The sequence below is a fragment of the Canis lupus genome, chromosome 29, assembly GCF_011100685.1.
Source record: "Canis lupus familiaris isolate Mischka breed German Shepherd chromosome 29, alternate assembly UU_Cfam_GSD_1.0, whole genome shotgun sequence".
NCBI classification, from domain to species: domain Eukaryota; kingdom Metazoa; phylum Chordata; class Mammalia; order Carnivora; family Canidae; genus Canis; species Canis lupus.
The window spans coordinates 28,018,791-28,033,282 of NC_049250.1; the positions used below are offsets into that span (position 1 = coordinate 28,018,791).

At 44.0% G+C, this 14,492-nt stretch overlaps 1 protein-coding gene across 9 annotated transcripts in view; it reads right to left on the bottom strand.

The window, feature by feature from the left end:
• The window catches only part of TPD52 (tumor protein D52), a 108,671-nt gene that overhangs the window by 35,241 nt on the left and 58,938 nt on the right, over positions 1-14,492 (bottom strand). For 3 of the 9 annotated variants that reach the window (XM_038579581.1, XM_038579580.1, XM_038579586.1), the window contains exon 1: positions 7,805-8,215. The exons of 2 other annotated variants lie outside the window; for them this stretch is intronic. In XM_038579581.1, coding sequence (XP_038435509.1) covers positions 7,805-8,021 — 217 coding nt within the window. In that variant the 5' untranslated portion in view covers positions 8,022-8,215. Of the gene's footprint in view, positions 1-7,804; positions 8,219-14,492 lie in introns of those variants that run through there. 4 more of the 9 variants (XM_038579584.1, XM_038579583.1, XM_038579582.1 and 1 more) reach the window with 3 other exon arrangements.

Consider the following 14,492-nt stretch of genomic DNA (forward strand, 5'->3'; position numbering starts at 1 on the left):
AGAACACATTTCTCTTAAGTCACTCTATTTGGGGCACTTTATTATGGCAGCCCTAGGAAGCTGAGCCCTCAAAAAACCCCTTGCATATTTAAAAAACAACACAAAATACCACCTGCCTCTCCAGAGTTTTCTAAGAACACTTTAAAGGATTATGAACATGGAGAGCGGGCACATGTTAGATGTTCAGTAGGGATGTACTACTGCCCCACTTCTCCATGTGCTACAAGTCTTCCCAGTTACTTCCTATCTCCTCACCCATGAAGCATGGCTCACAGGTCCCCTCATTCCCCATCTCTCTTCAACCCCATCACCTGGCATCTGCCTCTCCTCTGCATCCTCAACATGACAGTTGTCAATCGCGATGTCATTTGATGTCTCCAAGGCATCAGCACTGAACCTTGGTCTGGAATCTCCGTTCCTGTGTTATCTCCCCATCCAATCGCCCCAGATTTGTCTTACATCTGAGATATGGCTTCATCTCACTCCCCCAGGCATCTCCTTCATGCCTCCCCTCCAAACCTACCACTCTTGCCTTGATTCAGGCTCTCACGATGCCTTGCTCAGATTCTTGCCCCTAAAGCTCCCTGATGGTGTCCTTCCCTCCAATCCATTCACCACCCTGCCATCAGAGTAAGCTTCTAATGTAGGACTCTGACCATGGCACTCCCTTGTCTTAAATCCCTCCAGGGCTTCCCACCTCTTATTTCTCTGGACAATCTAGGGCAATCTTGCTCTGGACAATCTTGACAATCTGACAATACCCACCCAACACACTCACTACCTTTCCCAACCTGCAGTCCCTATGAAGACATGCTTTTTTTTTTTTTTTTAAAGCAACATATTAACTCAAAAAGTAAAACTGCCTCCCCTACGTTTTTTGCCCATTTTTATGGTAAAATATGCAAAATAAAAGTTGCCATCCTAATCCATTTTTAAGCATACAATTCAGTGGCACAAACAACATTCACAATGTTGTACAACAACTTCCACTGTCTCAAAACACACACACACACACAACTTCCACTGTCTCTTTCCCAAATCATGTTCTTTTTTTTAAAAAAAAAAAACATGTTTGCACATCTTATTTTCACTTCTGGAAACCCCCTCCTTATTTCCAAGTCATATTCACTTCAATAAATCAGTTTTAAGTGTCTCCTGTTCTTGTAAGCTTTCCCTGGATCCTGTGTCCAGGTTCCGCTCTGGGTACAACATGCTATAATGTCTACTGCACTTAGGACACAGCCTGATGGGCTGGGCAACATTTGACCTCAGCACTGTGCTCCAGTCCTGCATCTTCAGCCCAGCATTGTATCTGGTACACAGACACTCATTAGCATGCTCCAAATAAATAAATTACACGAAGGTACACAGTTGAGTTAGAGATAAGAACTCGGTGTCCCTACGCTGTCATTGTATCTTGAGATTTTTATTTTTTTTAAAAAGATTTGTATTTATTTATTCATGAGAGACACAGAGAGAGAGAGGCAGAGACACAGGCTGAGAGAAGCAGGCTCCATGCAGGGAGCCCGACGTGGGACTCGATCCCGGGGCCCCAGGATTGCTCCCTGGGCCGAAGGCAAGGTGCCAAACTGCTGAGCCACCCAGGCGTCCCAAGATTTTTATTTTATACCTCATTCTTATTTCACTGCTTCACCTACACAAGGCTTTCTATTTAAAGCAGACATAATTTTTTTTAATTTTTTAAATAAAATAAAACACATGAAATGTCATTCTCTAAAGAAATACAACTTCTGTCTCACACATAATCTATACCAAGATTGTTACATCTGGAGGTCATATACCTTCACTATTACAGGCAAAGTGTGTTCACAGCCAAACGCACCATACCTTTATGGGGGGGGGGGGGAGCACAAGTGATATTACAGAGGGAAAAATATGATGTCAGCTGCTCCCAAGATACACACTTAGAAGAGAAGAAGATGCAGAGGAAGTAAGCTGAGATATTTGCTTACTTAGTTAACATGAGGACTACACAAGAGCCCTAGAAGCTTCTCTACGAAATTAAACTGTATACACGGGATACCTGGATATCCAGCTCAGTTGGCTAAGCATCTGCCTTCAACTCAAGTTGCGATCCAGGGTCCTAGGATCGAGTCCTGCATGGGATACCCTGCTCCATGGGGAGCCTGCTTCTTCCTCTTTCTCTGCCTCTCACTGTCTCTCATAAATAAATAAATAAAATCTTCAAAAAAATAAATAAAAGGGCACCTAGGTGGCTCAGTAGGTTAAGCATCTGCCTTTGGCTAAGGTCATGATCTCAGGGTCCTGGGATTGAGCACCACATGGGGCTCCCCACTCAGTGGGGGAGTCTGCTTCTCCCTCTCCCTCTGCCCCCTCTCTCATTCTGCTCTCTCTCCCAAATAAATAAATAAATAAATAAATCTGGAGGTTTTTATTTATATGGACGTATATACCTTCTTTACACAGCCTTTAAAGAGGCTACAAAGGCTTTAGGACCAAGGTAGGAATAAGAAATTTTAGTTTCTAAGGGTTGTTTTACATAAGCACAAGCAAGAATAAATAAATATATGCCTTTTTAAAAAAAAAAAAAAAACCTAGGGACACAAAAAGAGATACAACGCACAGTTCAAAATGTCTTTAGTGGTACTATCCAAAAAGATCACAATACAAAGATATTTTCCCTGTTAGAAGTCTGTGCAGAGAAGACTCCGCTCTCTGGGTCTTCTCTGTTCCAAATGTAATAAAATCCCAGCAGAGGCAGGAGGAATATTTGGAAGTCCTCACAACAAAGTCAGATCCTAAACAAGCAAGACCCTTCTCTCTCGTAAGAAACCCTAAACACAGGGGCACCTGGGTGGCTCAGCGGTTGAGTGTCTGCCTTCGGCTCAGGGTGTGATCCTGGGGTCCTGGGATCGAGTTCTGCATCGGGCTCCCCACAGCTTCTCCCTCTGCCTGAGTCTCCACCTCTGTGTGTCTCTCATGAATAAATAAAATCTTTAAAAAAGAAAGAAAGAAAGAAAGAACCCCTAAACACAAAAGATCTATTTAACACAGGGCTTCTCAAGCATAGCACAAGGGGGCATTTCGAGCAGCAGCACTGTGGTTGGGGCTGTCCTGTGCATCACCCCATGTGGCATGCAGGCATTCACCCACTTGACGTCCCCAAAGATAAGTGCTGTTGTGACAACCAGAATCATCTCAAAATTGGCTCTAGGCATGGCCAGAAGGCCTGCAGGCGGGGGGGGGGGGGGGGGGGGGGGGAAGTACCTGCTATTTGACACAGATTATCTTCAGAAGAAAGCAATTCAGAAGCACAGGCCATGAAAACGCTGTATTTCTTAAGGATATAATCTTTCCATATTTGCCGGTGGTGATACAGTACAAGAGAAGGAGAGAAAAATGAGTCTACTAATTGTCATTGGGGCAGCAAGGAACAAAAAGCTGAGGAACCTTGACCCACTCCATCTGGGGAAAGAACCAGAACCAAAAAAAAAAAAAAGAACCAGAACCCAAGAGATGAACTGGGCAGTATCAGGGCCACTGAAGAGGACTGGAAGTGGGTTGAGGAGGGGAGGCAGGCAGCTCTCAGGCCAGAAGGGAAAAGAGAGCTGGGACCCAGATGGGCAGAGAGGGCTCTGAAAGCAGAGCCCTGGTCAGAGGTCAACTTGCAACCCAAAAAGGTCACCCTCCCAAAACCTCACAGAAAGAGTGGAGGAGGAAGGAAAGATCACTAAGGTAGAACACATCAGTATTTTCAAATGCTTTACTCACCTCCTCCAGAAATTCCTAAACTGACCCTTAAGTCTCTTTCATCTTAAAAAAAAGAGGGGGAGGGATCTTCAGGTGATTACTTCAGAACCATCTGTTCTCCCAACCCCAATCAAGTGTAAAATGAGTAACTAGGACAACTCAACAAAAGACAGATCAAAGGTCAGCCATGGAGCAATGTAGGGGTCCCCAGGGAGGGTGTCATTTCCATTCTTAAATTTCCTCTGTAGGAATAAGTTCTTCATAACTTCAATTCTGCTCTGATTTTTACTTTGTAAACCACGTTATCTGCTCTTGAAGACCTTCACAAGTAATTACACGTAACTTTCAAGAAGTAATAATGACTTCCCTAAAAAGAAGTGAGAATGACACAGAGTAGAAACCAAAAAGGTAATAAGACAGATATGAAAAGAAGGACTCTGAGCTAAGGAATTCTAGTTTGGTTTTAGAGTTTCAAATATGACAGCATAAAACTAAAATGTCAGATGTTTAAATGGCTTCCTACTCCTATTTCCTGAAGTCACTAGAAATAACCAAAGGTGTTTCATACAACGGAGCTGCGTCTTTCTGTAATTAAAAAAAAAAAAAAATTAAGAGGAAGAGTGGTTCTACATAAAAAGGACTTGGGAAATTATCTTTGTAGGTGTTCACTGAAGGGATGAGAAAATGCAGCACAGGACACTAGCGAGAGAGAGAGACGGCTGTGCTGACCATCAAGTGCAAAAACCAATGGAGTCCATGTCAAAGTGGGGCATAAGCAATCAACACGCTACCCCCCATGGTAAAGTCCTCGATGGACGAGAGCTTACACCTGGAATGATTAACCTGTTCTATAATATCCATCACCAAAGATGCCAAGAGAATGAGATCAAGAAGTAAAAAAACACTAGCTTGGCGGCAGAGGGATGAGTGTGAGACCCAATGGGGGCTGAGCTTTGTGATTTGGGGCTTTACAACACCTCTCTTGGCCTCAGGTCGTAGGGAAGAACAGTGATCAAAAAAGACTCACATCCCTAATGGAACTTACATTCCAGATTCTGAAAATTAGAAGTCAGTTTTTCAAACCATGGACTGTGAAAATCCATTTAGCAGTACCAAACGAGCATTTTAAAAAGAACAAATGGAATGATATATCAGAATACACCATGAATAGTAAAGATACGTTCTGTTTTCACAGAATCCTGCCTCAATGATTGTTATTTGTATTGATGAGGGTTGTGGGTCAAGACATAGAAGGTATTCTGAATGTGGGTTGGTTATACCAAAGCACTTAAAAAAACCCTAATAGAAGACCTCTCTTTGTCCTAGCCACAGGCCTTCATCCTATCCTTCACTCAGACTGCTTCTTAGGGACATTCTGCCCATAGATTCAATCCCATTACTCGCCCATTTGCCCCACGATGGCCTGGATAAATATCAAAGAGTATGTTTTTCAGATCAGTGCTCCCAATCTTTCTGAGTAGGATTCCTTTTAACACCAGTCCCTTTTGTACACTACTTGTCTGCTGATTAAGGAAATGCACAGTGGGGCTGCCTGGATGGCTCAGTGGGTTAGGCAGCCGCCTCTTGATTTCGGCTCAGGTCATGATCTCAGGGTCATGAGACTGAGCCTGTGTTGAGCTCTGCACTTAGCATGGAGTCTGCTTAGAATTTTCCTCTCCCTCTGTGCACCCCCCCACCCCCAATGCTCACATGTGCACTCTCGCTCTCAAATAAATAAATAAATCTTTAAAAGAAAAAGAAAATGCCCAGTGACCAAAAGCCACATGAACTTTTAAATGTAATTAGAATGTATCTGTCCTGAGAGCTCCTACTGAGAAATACACGGAGTACAAGTGCACCCAAGACACAGCATTCCTTCCATCTATGCCCCATGCTTGATGTTCAAACAGACTTGCAGGCTTCTTATGCCCTGAGGGGTCCCAGGCACAGGGACTACTGATGACTGTTCTAGATCCTTTTATTTGGATATTTCAGAATCACCATGTTCTTACTAAATGACTGCTTAGGGTGGTTTCTGTTTGTTTTAACGCTCTCTCCCCCTCCTTTTTTCCAATGAAGGCAAACTACTGAACTGGAACTCTAGTGGGTACATGAGTTTGTTTTTAGTTTTTATTGTTCACTTGTCTCTCTCTTTTTCTTTTTTTTCCCAATAAATTTGTTTTTAAATATCATGAGCCCAGACTCCTACACATTGCTGCTAGGATTTGGAAAGATAATTGTTCAAAATTTGCCTCGAGACATATTCAAACTTCCCCACTGCTTTATTTTTAATAGAAAACATCCAAAGGCAGCAATTATTGCAACTGGGAAAAGTGAAAGGAGGTGAAGAGAGAACTAAAGCCAGGTAAATCCTCCCACAAATCTCACACTCCCACACACACTGATCACCAAGATCTGCGTGAAGTCACATAACTTCAGCTGCTACTTCCCCGACCTTTGTCGGGCTTTACTCTGCCATCGAGCTTCAACTCCCTACCGTGTGTTGTTTTTGAAGCATTTCCTATATGGAGGATTTAGAAGTTACGATGGATGGTGCCATCCTGTTAGGGGCCAGGCATAGGGGAGATCCCCTATATTAATAGAGGCCCAAGGTGGGCCCCGGAGATGGGGGAAGGGAAGCAGCCTGACACCCCAGGCAGACATCTAACGGCAGCCTCCCAGTCTCCATTTCTAGAAACCAGTTCTAACCTGTTATTGTCAACGGTTGTTCCCTGCCTGGAAATCCCAACTACACCTCAAAGCTGGCTGTGGCTGCAACCAACGGGTTGGAGTAACGTTGCTTCAGTAAGCTCTCTGCTCTCAGCAAGTATACAACCAAAAATACTCACACCTAAGTACCCACTTTGTAAACTTAAAAAAAGCAAAATGTGACCAATCATTAACAAGGAAAAAATTAACTTCGAGGAAAATCTGCTTACTTCTCTGGCAAGTTACAGAGGAAGTCATCTAGGGGTCTCCAAGCCTTAGCTGTAAAATGAGCTAAAATGGCCTGATGTGCAAGGGCTGCTTCCAGACCCGTGCTGCCTCGTGCCCATAACCTAAGCCTCTCCCTGCTGGTACCTGGCATCATGCTGCCATCTGAGAAGGAATGACTGCTGCCCAAGGGACAGCAATGCTGAATTCTTCTTTTTTTTTTTTTAAAAAAAAAGTCTCTTGCCTGTGTATTTCTGCATGTTAGTCTCTGTATTCCAAAACAAAATCCTGGATGTCCACAAGCAGGGCCTTAAATGAAGTCAAGGCTTCAGATATTTCAGCCTCATTTGAACAAAGACAAAATCAGGGGTGGCTCTTAAAAAATTACATGTAGATGGCCACAAGCAAAGACCTTCAGATTCTCCCTTTTTTTGTTATTTATCAGCTCAATTAACTCAAAGTGATCAGAGGAACTCTAGCGTTCATATAAATAGTACCACTTTTAAAATCTAAGTTCCTGGGGCTTGGGTGGCTCTGCAAGTCGACCTGGTTAAGCGTCTGCCTTTGGCTCGGGTCATGATCCCAGGATCCTGAGATGGAGCCCCACATCGGGCTCCCTACTTGGTGGGGAGCCTGCTTCTCCCTCTCCCTCTACCCACAGCTCCCCCTGCTTGTGCTCTCTCTCTCTCTCTCTGTTAAATGAATAAAGTCTTAAAAAAAAAATCAAAGTTCCTATTTTGTATATAAAAAACATATTCTAAATATTTAGTGACTTCTCTCTCTCTGCTTGGATTCTTCAACAGCTTTGTTCACTAGTTTCAACACAACAACACAATACCTCTTTACACTACATAATTTTAAAGCCAAGCAAACCCCGAGTTGTGTCCAAGTTTTATTACAGCAAATCTAACTTTAGAAAATCAATAGTGGGGATCCCTGGGTGGCTCAGTGGTTTGGCGCCTGCCTTTGGCCCGGGGCATGATCCTGGAGTCCTGGGATCGAGTCCCGCGTTGGGCTCCCGGCATGGAGCCTGCTTCTCCCTCTGCCTGTGTCTCTCCCCCTCTCTCTATGTCTATCATGAATAAATAAATAAAATCTTTAAAAAAAAAAAAAGAAAGAAAAGAAAATCAATAGTTACCAAACTTCTGAAGAGTAGGTGATCCAGATGGAGACAAATTTCCACTAGGAGACAAGTAAAGATAGTTTTTGTTCACTCCTGTGTCAAAATCAAACGGGGACTGGTAATCTTCATAAAACTCCATCTCCCTACAGTCCACTCCGGACAAATCAAGAACGCGTGGTTTTATAACCACCTGATACTCTCCGGTTGAGCGCCGCTCTGGGCATAATACCATGCAACTGTGCTGAAGGAGTCAACCCCGGGGTTTGAAGTCCCTGGCTGCCTGGCCCAGGTGTGACATTTCTTTCTCAGAGCCTTCACACCCCTAGGACAAGCTGGCCTGTTCGATAAATGACTTCTCTGGAGCAACCCTAGTTCTCTGTTCACCACCTGCTGTTAACTCTGGTCAACAATGAACAACAGGCACAGGGGCACGGAGCTTGCTTTGGTCAACAGAGGAGGGCCGGGTATCCGCAGTATCTCCCAGATGTACAAACAGTTCAAGCCAACGTCAGGCACTGGCACAATTACAAGAAACCACAATTTTTTTTTTTTTCTAAACCGGTCAGCTGACCACAACTACACCAGGGCAGACTTAATCTTCTAGGACAAGGAAGGATTACCAGTCAGTAATCTCCTCCAAAGGCCATCTGGGTGATACTTTTTTCCACCCAGGATTACAACAGAGTCCTAAAAGCCAAGCTTCCTGCTTTAGCAATCAGCTTTCTAAGTATGACTTCGTATAGAAATAAAGCTGCGTTTCCATTATTACCTTATCTAATGTCTGGCTTAGTGTCACAAAAATTTGTCTGTCCTCCCACCCTCCCTCCTTTTTTTCTTTCTTTCCCTTTCCTCTCCTTTTCTGGAAAGATGGTGTTTTCGTGACATATCCTGTGAAGAGAAGCAGCAGCTCTGGAGGGAAAGGTCCCAGGTGTTGGGGCCCCTTCCTGGTTTAGGCCATGCCCCTGCCAGGTCTGCAATTAACCTGTGTGCAAACACGCAGGAGCCACAGAGTGGCCCCCTCAGGGCACACACTGCAGAGTGACCTGCTCTCGGGTACCTGTGAGCCAAATTTCTAAGTCATCAAATTTATTTTCTTTGACACAAGTCTATCAGCAGACCCTTTCTATGTTAACCATGGCCTCTGCTCAAGAGATAGCACTGGAAGTTTCTGCCACTGTTGAGTGAATGGCTCACCTACTCTGAACGAGGTAAAAATAAAGGCAACCCCTCTTCCTACGTAGGCAATGGTCTATCACCACACAACCAAGAAGGCAGTATTCTATCTCTACAAGTCGACCCGATAAAAAATATGCTCTCCCTCGACTGGAAGCAAATATAAAACCTAAAATATTTTAGGCATTAAAAAATACTCTGTGTCTAGCATATACAACATATTTGCACCAAGACAGTCCTCTGTTCATCTCACCTTAGGATTCATTTTCTATTTTTCCCTCTCAGGTTGATACTCTATTTTTGGCAAGCCTTTATCTTCCTGAAGTTTTTAAAAGTTTAATTTTTTTTAAGATTTTATTTATTTGACAGAGAGAGAAAAAGAGCACAAGCAGGGGGAACAGCAGGGAGAGGGAGACAGAGAAGCAGACTCCTCATGGAGCAGGGAGCCTGATGCACGGCTCTATCCTAGGACGCACGACCTGAGTTGAAGGCACATACTTAAACTGACTGAACCACCCAGGTGTCCCAAAGTTTATTTTTAACAACAGAAATCTGCCTTTTTCTTCTAAAACTTACCAAAATTTGAGCAACTGTAAATGCCTATTAAGTCTATTTTTGGAAACAGAATATAAAGGCTTCTTTATTATTATATGAAAAAATGAATTTTCTGGTTTTTTGAAATCCAAGAAATCTACTCCCTTATCTCAGTGGGATGGACATCTTGTCTTTGTATTAGAGTGTGGTTGATGGGGCCCCTGGCCTTCTCAATACTCTCTGTATTTGGTCACTAAATAATTGGTAGAAAAAACAGTTCTCCCTCTCAATATTTATTCTTCCCCCTAGAACCGCAAGTATTAGAAAGTGTTACGGACTGAGTGTCTGTGGCTCCCCAAAATTTGTAAGCTGAACCCCTCACCCCAAGTGATGGTTGTAGGAGGTGGGACCTGTGGGTGGTGATTAGGTTCAGATGAGGCCAGGAGGAGGCTGCCCCAGGATGGGATTAGCATCCTTGTAAGAAGACAGCTAGCTCTAGCTCTCTCTCACCACCATGTGAGGACACAAGATGACAGCATGTGCCAACCAGGAAAAGGGCTCTCACCAGGAATCTAATCGACTGGCACCTTGATCTTGAACTTCCCAGCCTCCTGAACTGTGAGAAATAAATGTCTGTTGATATAAGCCACCCAGTCTACAGTAATTTATTAGAGCAGACCAAACTACGACAGAAGATAAAATACAGACATACATACAATGCAAGCCACAGCCACCTCCATACTTCTCACTATCCCTCAAAAATCCCACGTCCTTGACCTTCAGTGTTGACATCCATGCTATATCCTCTGCCTGACATGCTGCCTCTTTTCTGCCTGCTGAAGTCATTCATCCTTCAAGACTCAGGCAGAAATGCTACCTTCTCTCAGAAGCGCTCCCAGTTTCTGTCCCTCGTAGGCCAGCACTCACTCCAGCAGCGGCACACAGAAGGCAACATGTCCATCGGCCAATCCTCCAGTGCCTCCCCATCCTCCCCTTCATGGCAGGCACTGTATTTTCTATTGTGATGCCTAGCCAGAAGTTCTGGCTCTACTCAATGTGGAATGAAGAAAGCAAATAATAGCTCTTGTGGACACTGCTTACCTTATTTATAAATATGAGGATTTAGACTTTAAGTGACAACTAAAACTTTTTACACTACCTGCTTAGGTACAATCTTGGGGTAACATCACGTCTCTCTGAACCAGCTGTAGTTCTCCAATCAGATCCTAGTCAAGGCACGCTAGCATGTAAGAAAAGTCAGACTGGAAGATTAGAGGTGGGAAAAGCATCAGATATGTTACTGGAACAGCAAAAATTCAGCTGACTCGAGATTCACATACCAAGAGAGGGAAGCTGTAAGATATAAAAGATGGAAATGTAGCTTGAGGACAAACCATTAAAGCGCCTGAGTGACAACTTTTATACTTAATAGGATATGCAAAAAAACAAACAACAACAACAACAACAACAAAAACACCCACTACAGGTGTTTGAGAGAGGTCAAGACAGGATAAAAAGTTTTACAAAGATGACTCTGGAAATGGTGAACAGGATGCGCTGCAGGTAGAGGCTAAAAGGGAAGGGACTCAGAAAGCATCTACTGGTACAGCCCAAATAAGGAGAGAAGCCTCTGTATCAATGACTACTCTTTATTTCCTGCTTGAGCTATTGGCCCAAGGAAGGAAAAACCAGGTAAGATTTGGTTCTGTCGTGCTGGACACTTCCACTGGGTATCCGAGAAGAACTTCAAAATCAACAAGCCTAAGACTGAACTCACTGGTTTTCCTTACCATATTCCCATCACTAAATGCGTGGTCCTAAATCCCAAGGCCCCACCTCCCAGGAGTCACTGCCAAGTATTCCTGCTGTACGTAAAGAGGCACCACCAGAAGCTGTTCTTCCAACTTGCACTGTCTGCCTTTTTCTTTTCTTCTCTCACTGACCATGCCCTACTTCAGACGTCCCTGGAGTGTTCCGGTAGAGACCAGCCACCATTGTGGTGAAGACCTGTCTCTTTCTCTTGAGGAATTCCATGTCGTCTGTTCCGTGGGGCGATAGCCTATCAGAGTTCCCACCTACTCCTTGCTTAAGGCTTGGGCTTGTGCTTTAGATCTGGCCCAGGTAGGTACCCTGGCCCCCTTGCTTACAGAGATTGGCCTAAGGGTAGATGTCTGACCCAAACAGTGCCAACAACAGGTATTCCCTGAAGTTTACTGGATGAGTAATAGACAAAAGTGAGAATTCCTGTAACCTAAGCTTTGGGGGGGTGGGGGAGGGCAGGGGTCTCTTCTATCCTCCTGCCTAAAGATGAGAGAACCACTGCCAAGTCCGGGAAGAGAGGAAAGAAGACATGAAACAAGGGATGGAGAAGCAGCATCTGAGCCCCCTGACCCAGCTACCCCGGGCTTCCCATTCAACCAGTACATTTCTATTTTGTTTCACTTATGGTTGGAACTAGAAAGAGTTCACCATACCTACTTTCCAACCATTTCCCAATATTGCCCCACCATGTTTCCACCAAACTTGATTTTCCTGTTTCTCAGAAACATCCTAAACTTGGTCTAGGCAATTTTCTCAAACTAGAATGTCTTTTCTCTATATTTTTATACCTATCAAATTCCTATCCACTATTCAAGTTCAACTTAATACGTCACATATGAGGAATGTTCATTTTAGTGCTATATAAAATGGGGAAAAAATAAATACAAATGCCTACTAAAAACTGATTTATTTAAATGCTAAATTTAATTCATATTACAGGAAACTATCCAAACATGAACATGATGATGTAGAAATGCATAGATGTCATAAGGAAAGATATTTTTGATACATTCAGCAAATAAATACAAAACTCTTTGTACTGTATGATCTATAATTGTGTCATAATTGGAGAGAGGCAAACCAACCAAAAGAAAGAAAATGGGCAGAAGTCTATCCTACAACCTCAGAAAGTGTTTACGTGGGGATCCAGGGGTGGCTCAGTGGTTTAGCACCTGCCTTCGGCCCGGGGCGTGATCTTGGGGTCCCGGGATCGAGTCCCACATCAGGCTCCCTGCATGGAGCCTGCTTCTCCCCCTGCCCCTCTCTCCCTCCCTCCCTCCCCCCACCCATGAATAAATAAATAAAATCTTTTTCAAAAAAAGTGTTTATGTGCTGTAGTGCCAGCAGAGGGAGTCCATGGGCAGCTCAGAAGTTCATTTAGTACAGCCAGTAAAATGCATACTACAGAACAATAACCCATTAGATGACTCATGTTATTACAAATAGAAATGGAGTATGAAAAACTGATTACAAAAATATTCAGTTTCTACCTGCTTATTAAGACTTCACACAAATATATGAGGGTAAGTTCTCCCTAATTTTATGAAATATTTAAGGTAGAGGCTGATATAAAAGCTACCTGACCCATACGACAATTTACGTGGAAAGGCCTGGGAGGGGCACACAGAGAGATGACGTAATTACCAACAGGAGAGGCAGGCCACTGACACCAGACACTGTGGACATGTCACAATGACACAGCAGACAGCTGGAAGGAGCTCCAGCTGGCCAAATATACAGCAATTTAATCACCAATATAATCAAGGATAGCGGTGGATTATAAATCACTGAAAAGAGGAATCCAGGAGTCCATATGTGATGCTTAACGTTGTGTGTCAATCAGACTGGACCACAAAATGCCCAGAGATTTGGGTAGATGTTATTGTAGGTGCATCTGCAAGGATGTCTGTGCATGAGATTAACATGTGACTCGGTAAACACTGAGTAAAGCAGATTGCCCTCCCCAGGATGGATGTGCCTCAGCAGTCTTGTTGAAGGCCTGCACCAAAAGGAAAAAAGAAATTCTATGAAGAACATTACTGGGTCAGTTAGAAAAACTGGAATACAGAGGCAGATGAGGAAAAAAAAAAAAAGCATTCTATCAATATCAAATTTACTGAAGTTGAAACTGTACTGGGGGGGCAGGGGGGAACGCCTAGGTGGTTCAGTGGTTGAGCATCTGCCTTTGGCTCTGGTCATGATCCCGGGGTCCCGGGACTGAGTCCCACATCGGGCTTCCTACATGGAGCCTGCTTCTCCCTCTGCCTACGTCTTTGCCTCCCTCTCTGTGTCTCTCATGAATAAATAAATAAAATCTTTTTAAAAAAACTGCACTGCGGTTATGTAAGAGAATATCCCTATTCTTAGGAAATACAAACTGAAAAGATTCAGAAGTAGAGGGCCATCACGTCTGCAACTTCCTCTCGTGATTCAGAAAATATCATGTGTGTGTACACATACACACACAAACACACACAAAGAATGATAAAGCAGATGTGGCAAAATGTTAACAGCGAATGAATAATATGGGTAGAGTAGGCAAGTGTTGTTTTTGCCATTCTTATTCTTGCAACCTTTCTGCAGCTTTGAAAAAAATTTTTTTAATGGCTGAGAAGAACTCTGCACAGGATTCAGCAGCCTCTAGAGAGCAGGAGCAGAAAGGAGTAGGTCCCTTCTCACAACAATGGAACGGGCAGGTGGCATAACGGGACTTAGTTACGGTCACAGGTTGGATATCCAGGCCCTTCCTGGTTCCTGGCCACTTCTGAGAACTGGAAGGACTCTCCATCTTCTATGGAAGCAGCTGACAGGCCCTCCCCCATACAAGAAGTCTCACCATCGCAGCCTTTGCAGGGCCAGGGCCCATCCTTCCTGAGGAACGCCAGGAGGTCCTGCTCCACAGTCAGGATAGAGAGGAGGGAGGTGAGCGGGAGGGGAAGGAGTGTCAGTGAACACCATCTTCATTCCCCCACAGTGCCGCCTAAGCAAACCTGGATCCCAAAACACATGCAGAGTGTACCATGAACCAAGAACAAGAAAAGTACTTAAATATGCAATTCAGGGATGCCTGGGTGGCTGAGTGGTTGAGCATCTGCCTTTGGCTCTGGTCATGATCCCAGGGTCCCAGATCGAGTCCCACATCGAGCTCCCCACATGGAGCCTGCTTCTCCCTCTG